Raw genomic sequence first — 26,953 nt, 5'->3', positions numbered from 1 at the left:
ACTTTATTCTCATGGTTCTATTTCCAATCTCTCTCCTTTCATCTGCCCCTCTTGCTATGTGTCTTTATTCTCTCCTTGTTTTCATTCTCCCTTCATCCTGTGATCTCCTCTCAGCCCTCAATTCCTTCCCATTCCCTCCCACCGCCCCCCCCCCCCCCTCTCCCACCCCTCCCCATTTGCTCTCTGGCTCCTTCCCCGTCCTTTTCTCTCTGTGAAAAGTCTTCTGTGGCAGACTGAAGGTTGGGGTGGGGGAGGAGAGTAACTTGGGATTTGAGATGCATTGGTTTTGTGTGTGCGTGAGAGGAGGGGGGGGCTGTGGGGTGTGTTTGTTGTGTGTGCGTATGAGGGTGTGGATATGTATGCTGTGTCTGTATGTATGTGTGTTTGTTGCGTGTGTATGAGTATGTGTGAGGTTATGTATGGCTGTGGGGTGTGTTTGTTGTGTGTGTATGAGGTTACGTATGGCTGTGGGTGTGTTTGTGTCTGTATGTAAGTGTGTATGGGCATGTGTGTGTGTACCTATGCATGTCTGTGGGTATGTGTGTGTGTATGTGTTTATGTATTCACCTCGCTAACAATGCTTGTTTTTTAAATTTAAATTTGAAAGAGATGGGTGTGAGTTGCAATTCTTAATCTTAAGGGAATCTTAATCGCCCTTCAGAAGATATTAGTGAGGCGCCTCTTGTTCTGGGGCAGTTGTTGTCGTGAAGGTTCTCCCACAGTGTTGTGGCTGGGGGAGCTCCGGGGTTTGGACCAGCTAATAACCATGACCATATAACCATATAACCATTTACGGAGCAAAAACAGGCCATGTTGGCCTTCCGAGTCCGCACCGGTTCACTGATTTTGTGCGCCCTCTTCAGGGATTGGTCCCGGTAGATCTTCATTCAATAACAATGGCGAATTCAATGCAGGGGGAATCTTATTGAAATTGAAAGCAAGAATGTGTCCTGTTCGATTCATGATTGTCTTTCAGTGTTTGAGTGCCCATTTGCCAATGTGTGTGTAAGTGCATGTCTGCCTGTGTTCAGTGTCCATTTGTGTGCGTGTGTCCTCTGTGTCCATTACGATTGCACGTGTGACAGTGTGCATAATTGTGCGTGTGTTCATGTTCGTGCTGCAGTACGTCTATGTGTGCTGTGTTCTCTGGGTGTCCATTAGTACGTGTGTGCGTCAGCCTGTCTGACATCCTGTGTAACCATATAACCATTTACGGAGCAGAACCAGGCCATGTTGGCCTTTCGAGTCCGCACCGGTTCACTGATTTTGTGCGCCCTCTTCAGGCAATGGTCCCGGTGATTCGAAAAATGGAGCAGATTTGAGGAGGGCAAATGGCCTAATTCTGCACATTGGCATGCGAGCTACTTGCCCGGTTCTGATCTGCTGTGAACTGATCCATGTCGCCCATGGAGAGATCTCATTATTGACAACAGCGTGGCCTCGATAACCATTTTCTCTCCTCCGTTGCGTCCTGACTGAATGAGTCACTGGGTGATTTGGACTGAGGGAGTTGTATAGTACCATTAGGAGTGGGCAGTGGCGGATTAACAACCTCCTGGGCCCTAGGCTGAGTTTTAGTAAGGCCCCCCCCCGACCTTTCCCCCCTGCCCCACGGCTCCCACCTTCATTGAATAGAATAAAATGAAATTGTTCCATTTTTTAGCCTTTGGACGTGATCTCCTCACATATTTCTCTGTGCTGGGAAGACATCAGTTGGTGTTTAGTTGGAGCAGGGGAGGAAAAACTTCATTCAAATCAAACAAAACTTTACCTTACAGAAGTCGTCTGTTCACCCCGAATAATTTGAAAAGTCTGTTAGTTATAAAAGGATAAATAAAATCAGTTCTGAATAAACAGCCTCGATATAAAATAACACAGGAGAAGGGAGAGTCTTTTTTAAAAAGTAAACCTCCTGTGAGCGACGCTGCAGGAGGCGGACCTCAGACTCGCCCGCGCATTGATCGACAGGTGGCTTTGGGACTGGAGGAGCCCGAATTGATAGACCCTGGTGCTGATTGACAGGTGAACGCAGAACTTCCGCGAGCCCAGATTGACAAGCGGTTACATTGGTGTACCAGATGGGCCCCCTCCCTTCTGGGCCCCTAGGCTAAAGCCTACTCAGCCTAATGGTTAATCTGCCACTGAGAGTGGGTTTTGTGCATGTGTTAAAGGCAAGTAGATAATGTCACACCAAGGAGAGTTAATGATGGTGGTGACAGTCTTGCAGAATCTTCATAGCTCGTGATGGATTGTGTGGTGACCGGCTGCACGGGGACACCAATACCCCTGAGTGTAAAGCCCTGCAAAAAGTAGTGGACACAGCCCAGGACATCACATGCAAAACCCTCCCCACCGTCGAGAACATCTACAGGGAACGCTGCCGTCGGAGAGCTGCAGCAATCATCAAGGATCCACACCACCCAGCACACGCTCTGTTCTCGCTGCTGCCATCAGGAAAGAGGTGTAGGGGCCACAAGACTCGCACCCACCAGGTTCAGGAACAGCTGCTGCCCCTCCACCTTCAGACTCCTCAGCTCAATCAGGGCCTAATTTAAGGACTCTTACTTTTGCACTTTGATTTTTTTTCTCTCTTTATTGCAGTTTGTTTACATTTCATTGTTTACAAAAAAAATTAGACATACAACATTTTAACAAGCCAATTCAGCCCTATGAGTCTATACCGCCCAATTTACACCCAATTAACCTACACCCTAATATGTTTTTGAAGGGTGGGAGGAAACCGGAGCCCTCAGAGAAAACCCATGCAGACATGGGGAGAACGTACAAACTCCTTACAGACAACATGGGATTTGAACCCAAGTCCGGGCCCGATCACTGACGCTGTAAAGGTGTTTCGCTATCCAGTATGCCAACCGTGCTGTGTCGGTTGTTCTTTTTTACACTGCCAATAAGTGAGAATTCTGCCTCCCTCGCAGGAAAAATAATCTCAAGGTTGTATGTGATGTCATGTATGTACTCTGACAATAAATTTGAAATCTGAATCCTCCCACCTCTCTCCGCACTGGTCTTAGCTGCCTGCATTTGTCCCATACCTCTCCAAACCCATCCTATCTGTCTAAATGTTCTTAAATGTTGCAACAGTACCTGCCTGCATCACCTCCAGCAGGCCCATACCATGCAACAATGGTTCTTAAAGCATCTCATTGGTGATTTACTGCCCTGATGACACCCACAGCATATACTGGCATGGGCAACAAGGTAGAATCCAGTACTCTCTGGATTGTAGGAGATCAGTATCAGGATTTATTGTCCTGTACATGTCAAGAAATTTGTTTTGTAGCAGCGTCACACGTGCACATATTGCTATAAAATTACATTTAATAACAAATAAATTAGTGCAAAAATTAAAGAAACTGAGGCAGTGTTTGTGGTTCATTGTCCATACGGAAATCTGATGGCAGACGGGAAGAAGCTGTCCTTGTGCTGCTCTTGTCTTCAATGAGAAGAGGGCATGGGTGGTGTGGGTTCAAGAGGAGATTTCTTAAGACACTGCCTCTTTAAGATGCCCTCGATGAAGTGAAGACTGATGTCTGCGTTAACAACCCTCTGGGGCCTTTTCCTGTCCTGTGCATTGGCACCTCCATACCAGACAGTGATGCAACCAGACAGAATCAACCAAAAGATTAAGGGGAAGCTGGTGAAGATCACACTGAGCCAGAAGATTGTGGGTTCAAGACCCATTCTGGATATTGAACAGCAATCTCCAGAAATATCCCAGTGTGGAGCTGCCTTTTGGGTGAAGCGCCCTCTCGCAGTTGGGTATACCGGATCTGTGACCTTTCTTCGGTTCAGGAGGCAGCCACAGTTCCAAGGGGTGCTTGATTTCCACGCTTTGGATTTTGATGTAATCGGCACAACTAGAATTCAGAGTCTATCAACATCTTCTCCTTTACCACATCAATGGGCAGATGCCAATAGGGCTTGTTGAGGGCACTCCGTGGGCCCCGTTTGAGACAGTTGTCTGCAGATAGGGATGGCATTAGAAATAAATAACCAACATGCACACACACACACACACCCCTGCCGCCACACAATAGTGGACACATAGCGTGCGCATGCACACATGATATTGGATACACAGTACAGACAATAGAGGATACACAATGCACACACACACTCGATATTGGACACACACTATATACAGTAGAGGACACACTACACACTTAAATAGAAGGCACATCATGGGTATCCACTGACGTTGAGGACGGCCTTCATTCTGTTGACCTACAGAGTGAAGACGCCTGTGCATGTATATGTTTTAATGTGTACTCCAAGAAGCCCATGATACTTCGCAAATCAACCTTCTAGTTCCATTGGCGTGGAAACCACAATATTTGTTGCAGCCTTTACAGCCATTGAGTTCAGAGTCACTTTGTCCGCCTGTTCCATTGTTAAGGTCTTGGCTGGATTGTTCTTTGTCAGGGACCTCATCCCCGACCTTACCGCCATGGGTGGCCCGACCAGGAGCATAGCTCCAGATGCCATCACTCTCAGGATCTCAGGACCACACAAGCTTCTCCACCATGGCAAGGTGACCATCCACGGAGAAGACACACAGTATACATGATATTGGGCACACAGTATGAGGACACACACACACACACACACACACACACACAGAGTAGTGGATACATAAACACAGATACACAGACATCCATATAATAGTAGATACACATTACAATGACACACACAAAATAGTGGACAACAGAATGCATGCGCGCGCACTCACACACACACAAACAATATTGGGGACCGCAGAACACAGACACACATACATGCCAAGTAATACACGTGCAAGTTCTAACACACACATGCATATAAAAAGACTATATGCTGAAGGTGCTCCCAAATGTAGATTTATCATTTGTAACATGCAGTGGGTTATGGAAATGTGACTCTTTTACCAAATTGTGAAAACCTGAGGTGGACAGATATAAAACATCCTTCTGTTTGATAGACATGTTGCAGGGAACCCGTTGATGGTGGGAGAGAGGAGCACAGCAATGGAGGATGTGCACGATCTACAGAGACCTTTGCTGAGTGAACATGCACACGACAGTCATCCCCTGCTCAGCATATTTCAGTGGAACCCTACACCTGGCCCAGACGGAACCAGGGAAGTGGCCTGGAGCCTCCTGACTCGGGACAAGCCCCCACCCAGAGCGAACTCCCGGCTGGCTCAGGAGCTCCTGGAAACCTGCTCTCCCCGGGATGCTGTGGAGTCTCTGGGTGGGCCAAGCCTTGCCCTCCAAATGGAACCCGGGAGCCTGAGAGGCTGCGCCGTGAACACTGTCATGGGCTGCAAGAGTGCGGGAGAGCAGAACGGAAAGTGTCCCCAGCGTGAGGACCTTGAGGTAAATCTGGACAATGTTCCGACCATCTCGATCGATGTGGCGGACATCCAGTTTCTGGAGATGAAGGTAAATTCATTATGTCACAGAAATTAAAATGAATGGCCATTGTATAACCTTCTGATTTATTTCTAAAAATTGCATTAGTTTTTTTTGGTACGTGGACATCACCGGCAAAGACAGTGTTTGTTGTTCACCCCTGACTGCCTTTAAGAAGGTGGCAGTGAGCTGCTTTGATCCACTACAAACATTGGAGCAGAAATAGACTATTCAGCCCATCTTTCTGATGCTGGTGCTTCCATGGTGCAGTTGGAGAGGGCTCCGGGTCTTTAGACCCCAGCAAATGAAGAAATGGGGAGATATTTCCAAGCCAGGATGTGTACAACTTCTGGGGTTTTCCCACGCACCTGCTACCCTTGTCCGACTTGGTGGTAGGAGTTTCTATTTCAATTTCCATGGATTTCTTGTGGGGGGGGGGGGGTCACAGCCTTGGAAATGGGGAATTGAATGGGTAGTAGGGTAGGGTCCAAGTAATGTTGATGATTACACTGGACAACAAAGATTTTGCTTTAGGTGTATTTTATGGATTTTGGGCTGTTGATCACGAAAATCCATTTTTTAGATACAACCTATTTTTGTGATTTCCTGTCATATTTTAAGTCTATTTCAAGCAGACAAAACCATGAAGGGCAACATGTCATTAATGAACATGGTGAAAGGTTTCACCAGGATATCGCGACCATGGAAAAGCGGTATCAGGGCAGCTGGAATCCATCACTGCTGGCCGACTATTGTTGGACACTGACCTGAGAGGCATCAGATGTAGAGTACAAACAAAAATTAGTGGCAAAACATTTTTAGGTCAGTTGAACTAACGCAATGTGCAGCGTCATTATGCGATTAAACATGGTATATTCAAACAAAGTTAATTTAATGTTTCTCCAACTTCCCACGTGCTACAGGCGATCTGAAATTAACGTTGTGTTCGGCTTGAAGTCTGTCATAATCCCCAATTTGTTTTCAGGAAGCAAACCTTTTGAAAGTATGGAGAACATGGGGAGGGGGGAGAAAAGGAGAGAGGAGAGGCCTAGGGAGCAGTGCAGAGGCAGAGAGAGTGGAAGAGGCCCTGGAAGATTGTGGTTGGAAAGAAGGATTGTGGTAGGAGAGGGAAAGGTCCTGACGAACACTGGTCTGCAGGAAAGTACAGGGTCTACCTCCATCCAATACCTCTCCCCCCCATTTATTCTAGCGACGCCTTTCGGAGAAGTAGATGTCTAATTTCATTTTTGTTTGACTTTGCCTTTCAGGGTTCATCCAAAGAATTGGATTAATGGTCAGCAAATTATTAGTGGCTCACAGTGGTGAGCCATTTAATTAAAGTGAATCTCCAAAAACAAATTTGAGAACCTCAGGCCTGGGAATGAGACTTTAATTAAAAAAAATCTCTCCACATCGCCATCTAGGCTGCAACCACACCGTGCTGTTGCAATTCAGAGTAGGAACAAAGATCAGATTTCAGATTTGTTGCCCGAGTACATACATGACGTCACATACATCCTGAGATTCTTTTCCCTGTGGGCCAGGCAGAATTTCTCCTGATTATTAGTTTAAACTGTACTCAACAAAGGTTACATATACAAAAAGAGAAATGTAAAAGAAAGTAAATAAACTGCAAAACAGAAGAAAACGTGGAGCCCGCACATAGGATTTTGTTTTAGATGGAGTGCAGTGTGCACAGTACTGGCCCCATCCTTTACATCTGGGGTTTATCTGCCCCAGCCTAGCACACTGGTACAGTGATAGCCAGGTCCTTGGGTCATAGGTGTTACGTTGGAGTGTCCTTCTCCTAGAGGGATGGCCTGACGAGGCTAACAATCCCAACCTGCCCGGATGGAGGAAGAAACATAGAAACATAGAAGATAGGAGCAGGAGTAGGTCATTCGATCCTTTTCCGCCATTCAACGAGATCATGGCTGATCTTAAAGTTCAGTACCCCATCCCCGCCTTCTCTCCGTAACCTTTAATACCCTTATACTGAAGAAATACATCTAATGCCCTCTTAAATAGATTTAATGAACCGTGATGCGGAAGCACCAAACCCAGAACCGAATGTCCCTTGCAGCCGGGCACGCCTGTCCCGCACTGGTCTCGTCAGCCACCAGGAGACATGGGCAGCCCCCTTCCTATGTCTTCATTCGCGAGACCAAGCCATGACAGACAGAAGAAAACGCATTCAGCGATAAATAATGTGCTAAGTATGAGCCCTTTAATGAATCTCTGGTTGAGTTTGTCGTTGAGGAGTCTTGATGGTGGAAGGGTAGCAGCTGTTCCTGAACCCGGTGGTGCGAGTCTTGTTGAAGTAGTGCAAGGTCAAAATCGATGGGAAAATGTAGCCTGTAAAAGAATTCCAATAATTGGCTTCTATCAAATGTTGGAGTGGCTGAGCTGACATCATGACAGGGATTATGTGCTGAGGTTTACCAATCCACTATGTTTCAGCCCCAAGGGGCTGACAGACAAACAGTCAAATTGTGAATGATGGAATTCTCACCTTTCTTTTGTCTACAATTCAAAGTAAATCACTATTTGATTCTTTGGACATTTGTGACCTACTCAGAGAAAATCATTGATTTGTCCTTCGTGATTTATCGCTCTTTGTTCATTTTCCCAGAACATTCACTTGTGGGTAACAAGTAACCAGTTGCAGGTTCGAAACAATTGAGCGTTGCTTTAATTGGTTCCCTTGGGATTCAGGTAAATTAGAACATTCTGAATATACAATAAAATCCTTTAAGACCTTTATCAAGAGTGTGGAGAAGAGATTGAGAGAAGAGGGCACAACTTCAGGAGTGAAGAAGTGGAAGAATTTCTTCAGCCATAGTAAATCTGTGGAATTTGTTGTCACAGGCGGCTGTGGGTGCCAAGTCATTAGGTGTATTGAAGGCAGAGATTGACAGGTTCTTGATTAGCCAGGGCATCAAAGGTTATGGGAAGAAGGCCTGAGTGGGCTCATGATTAAATGGAGGGGCAGACTAGATGATTCGCCTATTTCTGCTCTTTCATCTTGTGGTCTTGGGGAGGGAGAGTGAAAAATAGGGTGGTGGGGTGAAAGAAAAAAGATGCAGAGAGGACAGGGTAGAAAGGGAGAGTTACAAGTAATATGAGAACTGAAAGAAGAGGAAAATTGCTTGAGATATAAAGGGGTTGATGTTTTTAACTTTAAAGGTTGGCTTTAGTCCCCCTTCAGAGATTTTTCCCACCACCTCTCTCAACACACTTTTTAAATTTTAAGTTCAAATTTTAATTTTAAATTTAAATGTGGACATACAGCACAGTAACAGGCCCTTTCGGCCCACGAGCCAGTGCCGGCCAATTACACTCAGTTGACATACAACCCCCGATACGGTTTGAGGGGTGGGAGGAAACCAGAGCAGCCGGGGGGCGGGAGGGGAACCCATGGGGAGATCGTGTCATACGATTTGACTCCCGATCCCAATCACTGGCGCGGTAACAGCGTTGTGCTAACCGTGCTGCCCGTAAAGCAATCAAACTATTTTTGCATCTGAAAGGCAAGAGGAGCTTTCGAATGCAACAATTAATAAGCTCCCTTTCATTCTGAGGAGGAAATGCTTCACTGTTCCTTCACCTGCCTCGTTCTAATACAGAATCGCCCTCAATCCATCTGCACTCAAGAGGTCGTTTCACCGAATGGTATGCAGTGGCTCCACTTGGGATGGGCAATAAATGCAGGAACATTGCAATAACGCCCGCATCTCTCTTCACAGATACTTCCTGCCCCTCTGAGTATTTTCAACCTTCTCTCTTTTTCCCAGGTTTCCAGCAGATGCTGTGTTCTGTGGTACCAGTATTGCCTCTTCCCTTTCCTGCCCTCATCGTTTCACTGCAACGTTTAAGAAACATATGGATAGGAGGGGTTTAAATTTAGATGTACGGCAACAGTAATAAGCCTTTCCAGCCCACGAGCCCGTGCCACCTAACTATCCCAATTGGTCAACGATTCCCGGTACATTGTTAAACGACAGGAGGAAACCAGAGCACCTGGAGGAAACCCATACAGTCATGGGGAGAACATCCAAACTCCTTTCAGACAGTGGCCGGATTCAAACCCGGGTTGCTGGAGCTGTAACAGCGTCGCACTAACTGCTATGCTATCCGTGCCGCCCCCCCCCCCCCCCCCCACTGTTTAGAGGGATATGGGCCAAATGCAAGCAGGTGGGACGAGTGTGGGTGGAACATTTTGGTCGGCATAGGCAAGTTAGGCTAAAGGGCCTGTGTTCACGCTGTGTGACTTTTCCGGCGGAATGGTTGGCGTAGCGGTTAATGCAACACTATTACAGCTCCAATGACCGGGGTTCGAATCCCACGCGGGCTCCTCCAGGCACTCAGGTTTCCTCCCACCCTTCAAAATGTACTGGGGCTGTAGGTTAATTGGGGTATTGTGCGGTACAGGCTCATGGTCCAAAAGGGCATGTTATCGTGCGATGTCTAATTTAAAAAAAAATCAATTTACACCTTCCTCAGGCAGCAGCCATCATTAAAAGTGCCCCTCTTGAACAACACCAGCAGCATTTCTGTCACCTCCATGTTCACGGACATTCACTGTGTCTCCTCCACCCTGCCCTCTCTCAAATCACATCTGGATTTAGAACATTCCACAGGAACAGGCTCTTCGGCCCACATCTCTGGGCTGAACACGATGCCCAAATTAAACTAAAACTCTGCTAATTGTATCCCTCTCTTCCCAGAACTTTCATGAGCCTATCTAGAACATTGGTCCTCAACCATTTTTCCCCCCACTTACTAACCACAGAGTGCGGATGGGGGGAAAAAAGGTTGAGGACCACTGATCTGGAAGGCTCTTAAACGGGATGACTGTATTTGCTTTTTTCTGTCACTAATCCTGGCAGACCGTTCCAGGCACCAACTTCTCTGTGTTAAAAGAAAACTTTCCCGACACATTTCCTTTCAACTATCCTCGCATTAAATGCATGACGGCGAGTAGAGATTGATGGCTGATTCGCATTTTCCCAATGTTGATGTAAGATCTGACCTCTATCATTATCTCTTCCTCAACTTTTCTTCCCACAGTCGTTGACTGACCTAAATATTTCCAGCATTTTCTGTACCTCGAACAAGAGCTCAGGCCTGAAACATCGGGACAATAATATCGACCCCTTAAGGATGCTGCGATTCCTGCTGCGTCCCTCCAGAATTTATATGTTTTCCCAACAATCTGCAGACCTTCGTGTTCCATGCTTTTTCTGCAGGCCAGGCAGAATTTCTAATTAATGGTGATTAACTGTACTTGAAGAATGAACTGTAAACAAACTGCAAATGCAGAAGTATAAATATACAGTAATAAATGCAGAAATATAAATATACAGTAATAAATAATGAGCAAAATACGAGTCCTTGAATAACTCAGGAATCTGATAGCACAGTATTCCTGGAGGCAAGTATTCCTGAATCTGGTGATAATGGGTCCTGAACCTCCTTCCTGATAGCGAAGGTGGAAGGTTGCTCTGCACGAAGGCCTCTCTCATGTATTATGGTTATCATTTAGGGTGGCACGCACACTGAGTTACGGCGCCAGCAACCGGAATTTCAACCTGGTGCTCTCTGAAAGGAGTTTGTAGATTCTGCCCGTGTCTGTGTGGGTTTTCCCCGGATGCTCCGGTTTCCTCCCACCGTTCAAAGCGTGCCGGGGTAGTAGGCCAGTGTAATCGTGCGGCGCGGGCTACTGTGCTGTATGTCTATATTTTAAATTTAAATTTAAAACTTGGTAAAAGCAGAAAATGGGACAGGTTTTGGTATAGACGCCATCAATTTGATGGATTGAGCCATTGGGTATAACAGTTGAATAATGGGAAGCTTTAGTTCATTGATGTTGCTGTTTTCACAGACCAGTCCTTGCAATGACACCGAGAGTGACACTGAGAGTGACAGCTTTCTCCCCCTCAACATCCCACAGGATCACCTAGGTCTTGCTATCTTCTCCATGCTCTGTTGCTTCTGGCCATTGGGAATTGCTGCGTTTTACTTGTCGCACAAGGTGAGGCAATGCATTTCCAAAAGTTCCCTTCATTGTCATGTAATAATACATAAAAATGTATTACAGGTTGAGTACCTCTTATCCGAAATGCATGGGGCCAGAAGTGCTTCTGATTTGGGATTTTAAAAAAATTTGGAATAATGTGCTTCGGGCAAGTTTCTACAAACTTTTTAGACCCATCAACCCCTTCAAGGAATCCTTGATCGCTCATAGACCCACGCAAATGTACTAATAAATAAATAATAAAGTTGGTGCGCAGTTTTCGTACACATCGGTGAAGGAAACTGCGCACCATACACATGGTGTCGGGGTCTCCCAGCAACAACCCGAACTATGTTACAACACCCCCAATCGGCAAGTAACAAATCTGTAAATCAAGCAAAACAGTAAAAACCCTTTGCTTCTGGCCGGGAAGGTGCCAAACAGACCTGGGTCCTGGATCCATTCTCAACATCGGGTGCGGTGCCGTCCACATCGAAGAAGCCGCCTCAGGCTCCGGGGAAGGAGCGGGGACCTCGGACCTGGGCAGGATTGCGGACCTCTGGGCTCCCGGGCAGAAGTGGGGACCTCAGGGTCGAAGGACCCTAAAAGTTCAATCGACCTCCCCCCCCCCCCCAGGTGTTTATCGACTCCCTTTCAACCCCCTGGCATTTTTCAACTCCTTGGATAGTCCTATCGACTCCCAGGGATCGATATTGATTACTTTGCAGACCCCTAGTTTAGGATAACTAAGCAGTACAGAAGCATCAGCAGAATCCCTGTATCAGCTGTTAAACAACAAAAGGATTTCTGTCTCCACTTGGAATCCGCAACCCCTCGTGGTAAGCTGCCCGGAAGCGGGGAGTTTGTGAAGATGTAATATTATAACCATAAGGCCAAGTGACCAGAACTTGAGTTTTGGAGGTTAAGGAACAAGGTGCTTAAAATCGTTATAACAATTCAGAAATACCACCTCTGCTGGAGGGATAAATCCAGATGGAACGAACGAATATTGTTCGAACAAGCATTCACGACTCAGATCAGATTTAATTAAAATTTGGCCATCATTCCTATAGAATCTTTGGGCGTTCAACATACCCCTTTTACACAACCATTAAGACAGTGATTTACTGCCTTTTAACCACTTCACTTATCTGTGTAAATGCAACAAACGCGGGATGGGGGGGGGGTCATTTTCATTCCATGTATTACCTGCCAAGGTAGGTAGTATCAGAGCCAATGTGTTTCGCATCGGCTCCCGTCTAAAAGGTGCTGACCCGGTTCTGTGTGAACAGCCCGAGCTAGCTTTAAAGACAGGTCATTCACACATCAATTAAGTGGGAATGTGGTGTAAAAAGGGTATCGATCTCATTCAAAACCCATTGCTAATTACCCCCAAAGAAGTTTATGGTAAGCGTGCACCACCGCCATACTTCTCAAGGAAGTGTTCTCTCAGGGTCAATGGGGAGTTCCAGGATTTGTACCCAGTGATCATTGATGAAGTGAGAGAATTCCAAGTTGAGGTGGTGTACACTTTTGAGAAGTGGTGTTCCCATCCGCTTGGGAGCACCAATCCCTTGTCCTCTTGACGGTAGAGGTAGCGAGCTCAGGAGGCAGGGTGGGAGTAGCCTGGGGGCATAACGGGTCAGTTTTGTAGATGGTACACCCTGTACATAGTGGTGAATGTCTAAAGTGGTGGATGGGCTGCCAATCAAGCAGGACGCTATCCTACGATGCATTAATCCAATTAAATGTAGAATATTTCATCACCCTCCCAAAAGATCAATGTTTAACAGCATTAGAGAAATATGGAGCAAAGGCAGGTTAAAAGTACAGATAAACGATTTTAATTGAATGACAAACTAGCTCAAGGGGTGAATGGCACACTGTAAGGGCAGTGCAGGTTAGCACAACGCTGTTACAGCACCTGGTACCGGCGTTCAAATCTGGCACGACCTGTAAGGAGTTTGCACGCTCTCCCCGTGTCTGTGTGGGCTTCCTCTGAGTGATCCGGTTTCCTCCCACCCTTCAAAATGTACAAGGGTTGTAGATCAATTGGATGGCATGGGGTCATGGGCCTGTGACTGCTAAATTTAAAAAAAAGTGCTTCATGCTGCAACATCGATTAAGGTTTTATTGAAACAGTTGGAGGGTAACAGACAATCTGCAGGCAGTGTGGATGGATCAGTGGTGTTAAGGCACGGAAATGTCTTCTGGCACTGAATCCTCAGGGAACTTCATCTTCTGCTGCCTGAAATCTTTCCTATTCTCCCTTGCAGCTGCATTTCAGCTGTGTGGAAGTTTTCCATCTAACCCTGTCCACCTCCCCGTATTCCCAAGGTCTGCTGACACAGCCGAGCCTTGGAAAGTTATAACAGCTGTAACTATTGGGCATGGAATTATACAGCACAAGAACAGGCCCAAATCCATGACTAATTCCAATACTTGGTCCAAATATCCCTTCACAATTCAAGTGTTCATCTAGATACTTAACTGGTGTGCATGCCTGCCTCCACCAGCACCTCAGGAGGTGCCCTCCAGATGCCTTCCAATCCCCCTGACCCGCTAGTTTTAGACTCCTCTGCTATGCGGAAAAATTCAATTTCCACCCTGCCTATCCCTTCAAGATTTTGTATACCTCTATCTGGTTCCCCCACTCAAGAGAAAAAAAAACCCACCAGTGTATCCAATCTCTCGTCCCGACCTCAACAGTCCACACCAGGAAACATCCTGGTGAATCTCTTCTGCACGCCCTCCAGTGCAGCCACATCTTTGTTGTGGAGAAAGTAGACGTTGGATTATCAGTTTGAAATACCCTGAGATATTGTTTGTACGATTAACTTTTGCCATGTTTCCATGTGACTTTCTCCTCTGGTGCCCACCCAGATCAGCAAGGCCACGGACAAGGGGGATTATCTTGAAGCTAGATCTGCCTCCAAGCGTGCTTTATGTATGTCCGTCTGTTCCATTGCCCTTGGGATCTGTACATACATCGGAGGCGCAGTGGTTCTCACCATCTACATGTTGGGGAATGGCCACGTGTAGTGGACATTCTACAAGCACAAAGGACCTCACTGGCTATCAGTCAATAACACTGGACAACGTAGATTTTTCTTCCTGAACACTTTTGGGTGTATTTTCTGGATTTTGGGCTGCTGATCAAGAACATCTCCTCAAACTTTCCTATCATGTACCACTCTTTAGATATAACCTTTTTATTTCCTGTCATGGCAACTACAGAGCAACAAACTACATGCTTCAAGCCTACAAAACGATGAAGTGCAACATGTCATTGAAAATACATTTTCTGGTTTGGGTAAACCATTGGAAAACAGTGGGAGGATTTACCTCTTTCCAATTTAATAGTATAGATCTTCTAGCCATTAGTGTAAGAAAAGCAATCATACGATCCGCAGGAAGAGATAAATAAGTCAAATCTATCATAGGTAATCCAAAAATTGCAGTAATGGGATGTGGTTGTAAATCAATATTCAAAACAGTAGATATAATGGAAAAAATTTCCTTCCAATAATTCTGTAAAGAGGGACAGGACCAAAACATATGTGTAAGGGAAGCTATTTCCAATTGACATTTATCACATATAGGATCGATATGAGAATAAAAGCGATGGAGTTTATCTTTAGACATATGAGCTCTATGAACAACTTTAAACTGTATTAGTGAATGTTTTGCACATAGAGAAGAAGAGTTTACCAGTCGCAGAATTTTATTCCAATTTTCATTAGAAATATGAAGGTTGAGTTCTCTTTCCCAATCATTTTTAAACTTTTCAAAAGTCCCAGAATTTATTTTTGTAATTATATTATATAATTTAGATATCACACCTTTCGGAGGGAATTTTGAATATAGTATATCCTCTAAAACAGTCGTAGTCTCCCGATTGGGAAAAGAGGGTAAAGTCGAAACTAAGAAACTCCTAATCTGCAAATATCGAAAGAAATGAGATCGAGGTAAATCATATTTCATGGATAATTGTTCAAACGACATGAAAGAGTTATCCAAGAATAAATCCGAAAAGCATGTTATACCTTTAACTTTCCAGAGTAAATAAGCTTGATCAATTAGAGAGGGATGAAAAAGGAAATTTAGTACAATAGGAGTTTCCAAGATAAAATGACTTAGGCCAAAAAATCTCCGGAATTGAAACCATATACGTAGTGTATGTTTAGCCATTGGATTATCAATTTGTTGATATAATTTAGTAAGAGTAAAAGGGAGAGCAGCTCCCGAAATAGAGCTAATTGAAAAATTAAACATACTATGTTTAAATTTAGAGAAAATTAGAAACTCTGTCTACGAATCCCCTTCTAAGTTTGAGTTAACCTGGCGACCATTTATTCAATATTTTCATTTGTGGTGAGTTGATCTGGCTCTGTTTTCTTTCTATGATTATGTATGATAATTGGGCTGTAAGATGAGATCGGAGTCATCGGCGTGGTTTAGCTATATCTAGGTTTTTTTAAAGTTTTTTTTAATTCAGATTTGTTTTTTCTTCTTTTTTGGGGGTTTTTTTTCTCTTTTTTCATATATTGTTATTAATTATATTTTTTTTTAGAGATAGTTCACACCCTAAACTGATCAAAATTTTTTTTTTATGATATATTTTTATTCTGTAATATTATTGTTTAATATCTCTGTATTAATTCATTACTTACTATGTATTTTTTTTATATCTCTTTGAACTGTATGTGTTTATAAATTATAATAATAATAAAAAGATTGAAAAAGAAAATACATTTTCTGCGTTCACACTTGGTGCAGTCAGTGACGAACATGGCGAAAAGTTTCACCAGGACATTGCGACCATCGAAAAGCTGTATCTGGGCGACTGAAATCCATCAATGCTGGACACTGACATGAGAGGCATCAGATGCTGAGTACAAACGAAAATCAGTGGCAAAGTATTTTTAGGTCAGCGTCATTATGCGATTAAACCTGCTAAATTCAATAAAAGTTAATGTTTCTCCAATTTCCTTGAGATACAGCAAATCTTTGAGTTCAGCTTGAAGTTGTCGATCATTATCCCCAATTTTTTTTTTCAGGAAGCAAAACATTTGGAAAAAAAAAATTGTTGCCCAATGTCCCAGCAGAGAACTGTTGTCTGTTCTAAATAAAGCTGACCAACACTCTGACATAAGGGAGTCTTTCCACAGCAGAAATCTAGGAAGAAGTTACAGCAGTGGAAGTTGGAATGGCTACAGACTAGCATTAGTATTGCCAGGGAAGGAAAGAATAGGTTTACCTGGCTTGAAAGTTATCGATGAGACACAGGTAGCAGAAGAGAATGAGGGATGAAGCAATATAATCCTAGCTCCTGCTCTCATGCTCTGGTAAATAACCTCACTGGTGACAGGTGGATAAAGGGGATCAGGGCTCCTTTAAATTTGTATACTTACCTATTGTGGCTGTAACCAAAGTGATATCACGGTTCGAATGTTCAATCAATCATGGAAGCAACACACAAAAAAGATTCATCAGCAGAATTTTATTTAAAAAGTGTTCCTTCTTTCCAACCCTGAGACATATTCAGCTGGTGCCTGAAGAAGCAGAAGGTCACCATGCTGGGAAAGTTGGAAACTGGCTCGTCGTCTCTCAGGCGCTGACTGCAGGTATCCACGGTTTCCCTGTCAACCACAGGGGCTCAGCACCGCCACCCAAGTAAAGCACAACCACTTTTCTTTCCACCAGGGGCACGCCTGTGGTAACCTCACTTCCAGTGTGACGGGACTCAGTCTGGAAGGTCTGGCCCTCACTCTCCATTACTCACTTAGTTTTGAGTATCTTCTGCTTACCAAGTCCCTGTAGAATCGAAAGATATTCTCTGCAGCCTTCTGGCTTATCGCAACACACTGCTGGAGCTGGAAGAAGGAAAGTGCATTAGCAAGTCCATGAAGAATGCCTCTCTTCCGAACATTAGCACAGGAGAAGGGGCCACCGAGGAAGGGAAATTTATCAACATGAAACATCAAAATCTCGGGAGACATTATCTCGGAGGATCTTTCCTGGACCCAACACATTAATGGCATCATGAAGAAAGCTCCTCTACTTCTTCAGGAGTTGGCGGAGGGTTCGTACGACATCGAAACCCCCGGCAAATTTCTACAGATTTGTGGTGGAAAGTGTGCTGACCAGATGCACCACTGTCTGGTGCGGGGACGCCAATGCCCCTGAGCATAAAGCCCTGCAAAAGGTAGTGGACGCAGCCCAGGACAACACAGGCAAAACCCTCCCCACCATCGAGATCATCTACAGGGAATGCTGCAATCGGAGAGCAGCAGCAATCATCAAGGATCCACACCCCCCCCCCCCCTCAGTACAAGCTCTGTTCTCGCTGCTACCATCAGGAAACAGGTATCGGTGCCACAAGACTCGCATCACCAGGTTCAGGAACAGCTGCTGCCTCTCCACCACCAGACTCCTCAACGACAAATTCAATCAGAGACTCATTTAAGTGCTCTTACTTTTGTACTTTATCTTTTTCCTCTCTGTATTGCACAGTTGGTTTACATTTATTGGTTTACATGTGTACACTGAGTCAATTTTTCTTGCACTTCCAATAAGTGGTCATTCTGCCTTCACCTTTCTTCAAGGTATAAGCAAAGAACAGGAAGGCATTAGAATAAAGACTCAATTATATAGCTTCACCTCCTATTGGCGCTCCAAGACCGACTGAATTTTTATGTATTTACTGCAAGCATCTGCAGAATTTCATGTTTAGCTCCACCTGATATTAATATGGCACCTTTAACTTTACAAACTTTAGCCACGCTCCCACATGGACTGAAGAACTCTACTGGATGACTGGAAGATACTCAATTTGCTGCCTTTTTACATTTACTTAAATAGTTAATTTACTGATTCCACCCGCATTGAATTCGTCCATCGTTATTGAATGAAGATCTACCGGGACCAATGCCTGAAGAGGGCGCACAAAATCAGTGAACCGGTGCGGACTCGAAAGGCCAACATGGCCTGTTTCCGCTTCGTAAATGGTTATATGGTTATATTCAATTCATTAGGGGGAGGCTCCAGAAATCAGAGCCTTTCCAAACATGAATAATTAGCATTTAAGTGCAAATTAATGTCACACACATATCATACAAATGAATTTTGTAATTATGAGCCAGTTAGTGAGTGCAGAATATATCGATAATTGATGTTGGCATTCAGTAAAGGGTCTCTGCTAAGCTTCTCAAATCTTGCCTGACCTTCAACCAGGACTATGCAATGATCAGCACTGAGTGGTGCCCATCTGTTCTATACCCACCAAATCACCTGCAGATTGCCCTGAAGGGATGGACACCCTGTACGTGGTTTGCTCTCATAAACCTGTGTCACAATTCTATAATGCAAAACTAAGGCAGTGACAAGCAAGGCCGGTAGAGTCCATGTTATTCTGGTCACCTCAATGCCAGGGAAAGCTGCTTGAAGCACTCCGCCTTTGGCAGACACGTGCTAACAGTTACCCAGCATGGCCTTGTTGAAAGTGTGTTCATGAACATCAGAGAAATAAACAGCATGGTATTCGCAAAATTAAACAATCTGCTGGCATTTGCAAGGATCAAGGATCGAAGCGAGAAACATGGGAAGATGCCGACATCTGGGGGGGGGGGGGGAGAAGCGGGCCAGAGAGACAGCCAGAGAGAGAAAGACGCATGGAGAGATGCAGAGAAGCAAACACATACAAAGTGCTGTTGGTGGTCAAATGAACAAAGGAAATCCATGAAGTTAGAGTTGATGATGAAATAGAATAACCACCCCTCACAGGTCTATAACCCTTCTATCAGGAGCTATGGAAAGGGTGGAAGAGATAAAAAAAGACGCCAAGACCATAAGATATAGGAGCAGAAGCAGCCCATTTGGCCCATGGAGTCGGCGACAAGCTTTATGAAACCCACCTCCTCAACGGAGTAAGACCCTTTGGTGGACACGGTGAGGAGCTTTTCAGTACCGTCAATGGAGAATGTCAAAACGGCAGCCGCATCCTGAAACAGATGACGAAGAATTAGAGGGGGTAGTGGGATGGTTTTCCAGTCCTCAAATTAGCAGTGGTTGGACTTACTGGGTTATAAGTCAACGTGGTCAAGCTTGACCTGTAACCTGAGAAATCAAGATTTAAACATAACAGCGTGAACTTTGTTTAGGATCCTGCAGCACAAATTGAGAGATAAAATAAAATGACCAACTCTATTATTCCACTCCTTGAAAAAGCAGCCAGCTTGGCCATTCATTGCTTTGGGTCTACGGCAGTGAGAATATTGGCTGCCATGTTTGCAACAAAATTTATGGACTAGAGAATGGATAGCGCAACATTATTACTGCACCAGTGACACAGGTTCGAATCCAACACTGTAAGGAATTTGTTCGTTCTCCATGTGTCTTTCTTCTGAGTGGTCCAATTTTCTCCCACATTTCAGACGTACAGGGGTAGTAGGTTAATTGGTCACATGGGTGCATTTTGGTGATGTTGGCTCGTGGACTGGAATGGGCTTGTGTCTCTTTAAAAAAAACTTTGGGGTTCACAGAGCATGTGAAATGAATGCAAATTCCTAACTAGAGTAAAACCCCTGATATCCGGCACCTACGGGGATTGGTAGATGCTCGATAAGTAGGCTTTCCAGTTGATTGAGACTGCACGTTGTGTGAATGGAGAATGGCGAGGCGCGCCATCTTGAAACTTATGCATTGTTTTATCCATTTATTTATTGCAATTTTTTTTTCCGGTTGAATTCCAGATAACAGGGGTTCTACTGTAAAATGACATTAATTTCTTGAAACTGAGGGGGGGGGGGGGGTCTTACTGTCCTGGGACTTTGCATCACCAACCTTTTCCATCATGCTCGTTGGATCCAGGAGGATGTTTCTGTCAGAGTCGATCATGCATGTAATTCCGCAGAAGACACTTTTCATTGGGAGCCCTGCATCCATCAGCGCCATGCACGTAGCGTTGAAGCAACAAGACAGCAGCTGTTCCTGTCAGTTAAGGAAAGGCTGGAGAAACACAGCCGGATTCGAGGAATCCATAGAAGGTAAAGCCTTGCTACCGACATTTTGGCCCTGAGCCCTTCTACAAGGTACAAGGTACAAGGTACAAGGTACAAGGTACAAGGTACAAGGTACATGGTACAAGGTACAAGGTACAAGGTACAAGGTACAAGGTACAAGGTACAAGGTACAAGGTACAAGCAAAAACCAGGAGGGGAAAGAGCCTAAACCAAAAGCAAAAAGGTGTTTATTGGATATATTAAGAGAAAAGGCGAGATGCAAATCTGATATTGCTACATTGACACATATTTTGGTCTTGTCCTTAGAAATCTATTGGAAAGAAATTTTAATATCTTTTCAACTATTTCAGGTGGAGCTTCCACCCAATCAAATAACTGCTCTTTTTGGGGCCATTGAACAAGACAGAGGGAGTTTTACGGTACCTGTACAAAGGGTTGTGACCTTCTCTACATTATTGGCTAGAGGAACCATCCTATTCAAATGGAAAGACCCTAGACCTCCAACAGTGTTTCAATGGTTCTCTCACAAGTTCAGAAAAAAATTAGATCTATTTGATTCATCAGTGAAATTTGAAGATACATGGCAACTATTTCATTTGACGTAAATGTTTCGGATGAAGTGAGATATAGTCTTACCTTTCTTTTTTTGATTCACGGTATGAATCCTCAGGATAAGCTGTTCAGATGTTTTAAAGTTAGTAGGTTGGGTGAGTTTTTTATGTATATAATTTTGATGTCTTTTCTGTCTTCACCCAGTGCAATGAAGGGGGGGGAAGCCAAGTTTATACTGTTTGAGAGATATATATATATATTTACACACACACCGACATGATATTGTATTTTCAGTTTTGTTCCCTTTCTTCATTGTACTGTATTTATTATAAACCACCCCCCAAAAAATTGAAAAAGAAAGATTTTGGCTCTGTGAATGGAGACAGAGGGAAAGAGAAGAGCGAGAGAGACAGAACGAGACAACTAGGGGCAGCACGGTTGGCGTAGCAGTTCGCACCACACCTTTACTGCGCCAGCAATCGGGACTAGACTGGAGTTTGTATGTTCTTCCCATGTCTGTGCGAATTTTCTCCAGGGGCTCTGGTTTCCTCCCATGTTCGAAAATGTACTGGGGGATGTAGGTTAATGGGGTGCAAATTGAGTGGCACGATTCATGGGCTGAAATAGCCTGTCTAATTTAAATTTAAAAATGGAGAAGAGGGGGTTAATGGAAACAAGAGAAGTTGATGTTAACGCCATCCCTCCAACCCTCCGCTTGGAGGGTCCCCAAACTACAGTAACGAGGAGGTGTTCCTCCAATTGGCAGATTGTCTAACCCTGGCAGTCCATGAGACTGTGCACAGACCTGTCAGCAAGGGAATGGGGCCTTCCTGGCAACTGGCAACTTCAGGAACAGAAATCTACAAAATTGCACTTCGCCAGAAAGTTGTGCGTGGTGGAATTGAGGAGGAATTGAATACAAATTTCCCCTCTGCTTTACGTCAGAGGAACCTACTCTATAGGCTCTTAATTCTTGCACATTAAATAAAATTGTGCAGACCTAGCAGTTGAGGCTTCAGGGAAAATGTGCTAGCCAAAGACACAAGGCTGTGGGCTCAAGTTTCCACTCCAAACAAAGCAGCATACGATCCGAGCTGCTTTGGTGTCATTAGCGAGTGAAGGGTGCACGGCTGGAGGTGCAGTCTTTCCACTGGCACTGTCTCCCCATGACCTGCCTGAGTTTTCCCTGGGTGCTCAGGTTTCCTCCCACCCTCCAACAAAAAATGTACGGGCTTGTAGGTTAATTTGGGCATAGCTTTCAATGGCTAGAATTGGCTCTTCCATGATATACTGATTGGTTAACAATTTTTTTTAAATCAGCAAATCCTCACCAATGTTTACCTCTCAACTAGTTTCACCAGCTCTCTGGACTTGATTGCAAATAGGACAGTGATCTTACTGAGAACAAATCACCTGCCACTGACAACTACAGCAAAATGATAAGTACAGAAAATGTTCACTTTGAGGTCGCGAGGGACTCTGTAAATGTGTTAATTTCTTCCTTTGCGTTTTGTGCAAATGCTAATTGCAGTTTACACAAAAATGCTGAGGAAACTCAGCAAGTCACTCAGAGTTCTTGATGTGGCAAAGATGCATAACCAAGATCTCTTCTCACCGTCTTAGCCTTCAGATCCTCTCATCTCCCCCCAACTCCCCTAAAATCCCCCCAACTCCCCTATAATCCCCCTACCTGCCACCTCCACTCTCCGACCTCATCAACCCTCCTCCTTCCCTCGATCTCCCCAACCCTCCAATCTCCTCCTGATTACACCCCCCCGCCATTCAGAGAGCTATCCCCTACCCCTCACCACAGCTTTTTTTAAAATCCCCCTATCCTCCCATTCCTCTTTTGACCTCTTGCCTGTGGCAGTGCTCTTTCCCCTGCCTCTCCCTCCCACCATTAGCTTTTAGCTAATCCCTTTAGGAAGGGCTCATATCCAAAACGCGGGTTATATACCATTACCTTTGCTACTGTAAAGAACGCTACATGACTTGCTGAGTTTTTCCAGCATTGTTGGGTAAACTAATTTCTGAATTTTTGTTTTGCTCAATCTTAAAATTTGGTTCCCTCACACAACACAGAATAACGGAACCCACATGACGCACTATCCTAACCATAACCCAACTCCGATGATAGTAAAATGTCATCACGTGATCACTGCAAGAGACTCTGGTGACAATAGGAGCTGGAGTAGGCCATTTGGCCCATCGGGCCAGCACCACCATTTTAGATCATGGCTGATCATTACCATCAGTACCCCTTTCCAGCCTTATCCCCATAACCCTGAACTCCGTTACCCACAAGAGTCTTATCGAACTCTCTTTTGAACATAGTCAGCGAATCCGCCTCTACCACCCTCTGTGGCAGAGCATTCCACAGATTCACACTTCTCTGGGTCAAAAAATGCTTTCTCATCTCCGTCCTAAAGGGCCTACCCTGTATTCTTAAACTATGCCCTCTAGTCCTCGTCTCCCCCATCATTGGGAACAAGTAATCCGACTTCACCTTGTCTATCCCCTTGATAATTTTGTAGACCTCAATCATGTCCCCCCTCATCCTTCTAAACTCCAATGGATACAAGTCCAGTTTTTCTAGCCTTGGTGCATATGACAACCCTGCCATCCCTGGAACTAACCTTGTCAATCTGTGCTGCACACCCTCTATAGCTAGTATGTCCTTCCTCAAGTTTTGAGACCAGAACTGGACGCAATACTCCAGGTGGAGTCTCACCAGGGCCCTGTACAACTGCAGAAGGGCGTCTCTGTTCCTATACTCCAATCCCCTCTTTATGAAAGCCAACATGCCATTTGCCTTCCTCACAGCTTTCTGAACCTGCATGCTAGCCTTCAGTGACCGGAGAACAAGTACACCCAGATCCATTTGCTCCTCCCCACTCCCTAGCTTGTCTCCATTTAAATAGAAACAGTCATCAAAGTCCTGTGAACACTGTGGCTGGTCTGAGTACAGGCAGGTCAAAAGTAGTATGGATTGCAATTGCCAAGAGAGGTATAGTTTGACAGCTCTTGGCCTGTATTCATTGGAATATATGAGAACGAGGGGGAACCTCATTGAAACATTGCGAAAGGCATGGACAAAGTGAATTAGAAAAGTTTTCCATGGTGGAAGAGTCAAGAATAAGAGGGCACAACTTCAGGATTGAAGGGTGTCCACTTAGAAAATAGAGGGGATGCGTAGGAATTTCTTCAGCCATAGGGTAGTAAATCTGAGGAATTAGTTGCCACAGCTGGTTGTGGAGGCATGGCCATTGGGTGTAGTTAAGACCGAGATTTCTAGACTCTTGATTAGCCAGGGCATCAAAGGTTATGGGGAGAAGGCCGGGCAGTGGGACTGAGTGGGGGAAATGGATCAGCTCATGATTAAATGGTGGGGCAGACTTGAGTTCCCATGACATGATGTGGAAATGACGAGATAGTTGGTTTTGTGAATGATGCTGAGTGAGAATAAATATTGACCAGACCATGAGGGCAAACTCCCCCTTCTCTGATCATCTGAGGCTAATCACGGAAAAGTTGTAGACTGGGAGATCGCTTCTTGGAGCACCTTCGCTCTGTCTGCATCAACGACATGGATCTCCCAGCCGACAGCCATTTCAATTCTGCACCCCACTCCTGTGCCTCCTGCACTGCCAACCCAAGGCCATCTGTAAATTGAAGGACCGACATCTGGACCCTCTCCAACTGGTTGGCATTAACATAGACTTCTCTAGTTTCTGTTCGACCACTCTTCCCTATCCCTCATCTCTTAAGCTCTCCACCCCCTTCACTCTCCATTCAGAGCCATCCATCCATCCCTCTCTCCCCCGCTTGCTGGTGTGCCCTCCCTTCCTTATCCACCTATTACCTCCTGCCTGTGCTCCTACCCCGCCACCTGCCTACATTTTGCTTATATCTTGAAGGACTCAAGCCCAAAACTTTAGTTATGTATCTTTATCTTTACTATATAAAAGTACACCATGTGACCTGCAGAGTTTCTCTAGTATTGTTTTTTTTAAACTTTAGTTGTAGACTGCTTCAGGACAAAAAGGCTACATACCATATTGCCAACTGCATTTAGAAAACTTGCTGCAGACCGATTTGCAAAGCTATTTGGTTAAATTATTCTTTCTAATAATGAAGGGTATCATGCTTAGAGGTTCACTGCCACCAGGATACAGATCCGGAATCATGGATGACCTGCAGGATGACTGTGATGGAGGATCGTGGGTGCAGGGTAGTCAGAACCGTGGCTTCACAGGTGTTTCGAATCAGTTGCTCCTTGCTCTTCTCTGCAACACCTTTGATGAAGACACGTGACGTTAGGCAACATTCTTAACCTAAACTTGAGCAAAGGGCAGCCACAGGCACAGCACCAAGATCCAGTCTAGTCCTAGAGAATTCAGATCAACATCACCTGGAACTTGACAAATTCCAGAACTAACAAAAAGACACCTGTGGTGATAAAAGAAGCCAATAAAATGAGAATAGCCTGAATGATGGTCGACATGGACTGGGTGGACTAAAAGGCCTGTTTTTGCACTGTACATGCCCAATGCACTAATCCAGCCATTCTCAACAGGGGCCCAACACCACCCCCTCCCCCATCCCAGCATATTTACCCAAGTAAAAGCAGATTTCTTTTCTTTACACCTTATTCTGTCTTCAGTGTGTATTTCACCTACAGATCCCTAACTCTCAGAAAAGGAGGCAAGAGCATAGTTCATTTTTTTTTAAACTTCAAATCCTTGTTCTGAACAATTGTACAGATCTGACTCTTTAACTGTAAACTGCAACACAAATAAATGAAGCTCTGTAACAACCTTGGAGCACATGGCTCATACAAAACAACAAAATGCTGTCATAATTGCCATATATATATAATATATATATTTACACATTTTGAGTTTTGAAACCCTAAAAAAATCAGGGGTGGTTATACACCAGATATAAAAATGAGACCTTAAATTCAACTAAAAAACAGTATTCATAGATTTGTCGTATAAGATGACTCGTGGAACACCAAAAAAAACCCAACCTACAACAAATTTTCTTACAGCCCAGTTCTTGGACTATTATTTTTAACATAAAACTCGCTTCATACTTTCCAAGTTTTGCTGGAGGCTCCATAACAGCCACCTTCCAGCAATGCCCAACAGCTCAATCAACACGATTTGGTGGGGGGGGGGGGGGTTCAACTTATATGCCTGATATGATAAAACTATGAAAATAAGTCTGAAAATGGAGACCCGACTTATCTGAAGGTGGACTTACGCCGAAATACATGGTATACAATGAACAGCTACAAATTGATACAAACTGCTAATTTCACATGCTTATTAATGTTTTTTTTTTTTTTTTTTTACACACACAAAATATAAAGAAATAAAAGGACTTACAAGCAAAGCCTTCCTCAGACATACAGCGCTTAATGGAAGCATGTGCCTTATACCAAATAAGTAACAACAGATTCTTTTATAATTACACAAGTGATCAGCCCATGTCATGACACACCTCATGTAACATAAATATACATTTTTTATAATGTAATCGGTAGGAGAGAAGTATGGAGCAAACCAAAACTTGACTGCTTCGCAGGGAAGGGGCCCATCAACTAAGCAGAGTCCTCGGTGGCGGGGGTGGGAGAGGAGGGAAGGGGCAAAAAAAGGTTGAGAATGGTTGCTCTACCCCTTCAGCGTGGTTAGCATAACGCTGACACAGTGCCAGTGACCGGGATTCGAATCTGACGCTGTAAGGAGTTTGTAGGTTCTCCCCAGTCTGAGTGGGTTTCCTCCCACCATTCAAAATGTACCAGGGGGTGTGGAAGTTCACTTGGGTGACATTGGGCAGCATGGGCTGAAAGGGCCTGTTACTGTGCTGTATGTTTGAGAGCTCCATTAAATTTTTGCTCTGCCTTGGACTTCTCAAGGAAATATATTTTTCCTGAGTGTGAATTA

The 26,953-nt window shown here is 44.5% G+C and overlaps 2 protein-coding genes across 2 annotated transcripts in view; one reads left to right on the top strand and one right to left on the bottom strand.

The window, feature by feature from the left end:
- The first annotated feature begins 4,999 nt into the window (after positions 1-4,999).
- tmem91 (transmembrane protein 91) lies at positions 5,000-14,989 on the top strand. Its single transcript, XM_069908596.1, has 3 exons — positions 5,000-5,441; positions 11,296-11,445; positions 14,311-14,989. The coding sequence occupies exons 1-3, from the start codon at positions 5,001-5,003 to the stop codon at positions 14,467-14,469; spliced, it is 750 nt and encodes a 249-aa protein (XP_069764697.1). The 5' UTR covers position 5,000; the 3' UTR covers positions 14,470-14,989.
- A 1,922-nt stretch (positions 14,990-16,911) lies between these two features.
- exosc5 (exosome component 5) overlaps positions 16,912-26,953 on the bottom strand; it is a 12,079-nt gene continuing 2,037 nt past the window's right edge. The window contains exons 2-5 of the mRNA XM_069907787.1: positions 25,176-25,330; positions 20,272-20,412; positions 19,344-19,430; positions 16,912-17,303 (exon numbers count right to left, since the gene is read on the bottom strand). Of these exons, the coding sequence (XP_069763888.1) occupies positions 17,205-17,303; positions 19,344-19,430; positions 20,272-20,412; positions 25,176-25,330 (482 nt within the window). The 3' untranslated portion in view covers positions 16,912-17,204. The remainder of the gene's footprint in view (positions 17,304-19,343; positions 19,431-20,271; positions 20,413-25,175; positions 25,331-26,953) is intronic.

This window comes from Narcine bancroftii, chromosome 13 (assembly GCF_036971445.1).
Source record: "Narcine bancroftii isolate sNarBan1 chromosome 13, sNarBan1.hap1, whole genome shotgun sequence".
Lineage (NCBI taxonomy): Eukaryota > Metazoa > Chordata > Chondrichthyes > Torpediniformes > Narcinidae > Narcine > Narcine bancroftii.
This window is presented reverse-complemented; position numbering and strand designations above follow the sequence as displayed.

What these genes read in the sequence shown, in the direction of transcription:
- tmem91 (XM_069908596.1), top strand. Translation starts at nt 5,001, where the DNA reads ATGGTGGGAGAGAGGAGCACAGCAATGGAGGATGTGCACGATCTACAG. An exon ending in TCCAGTTTCTGGAGATGAAG is followed by an intron (nt 5,442 to 11,295) that starts GTAAATTCATTA and finishes CTGTTTTCACAG; the next exon opens with ACCAGTCCTTGCAATGACAC. An exon ending in CGTTTTACTTGTCGCACAAG is followed by an intron (nt 11,446 to 14,310) that starts GTGAGGCAATGC and finishes GTGCCCACCCAG; the next exon opens with ATCAGCAAGGCCACGGACAA.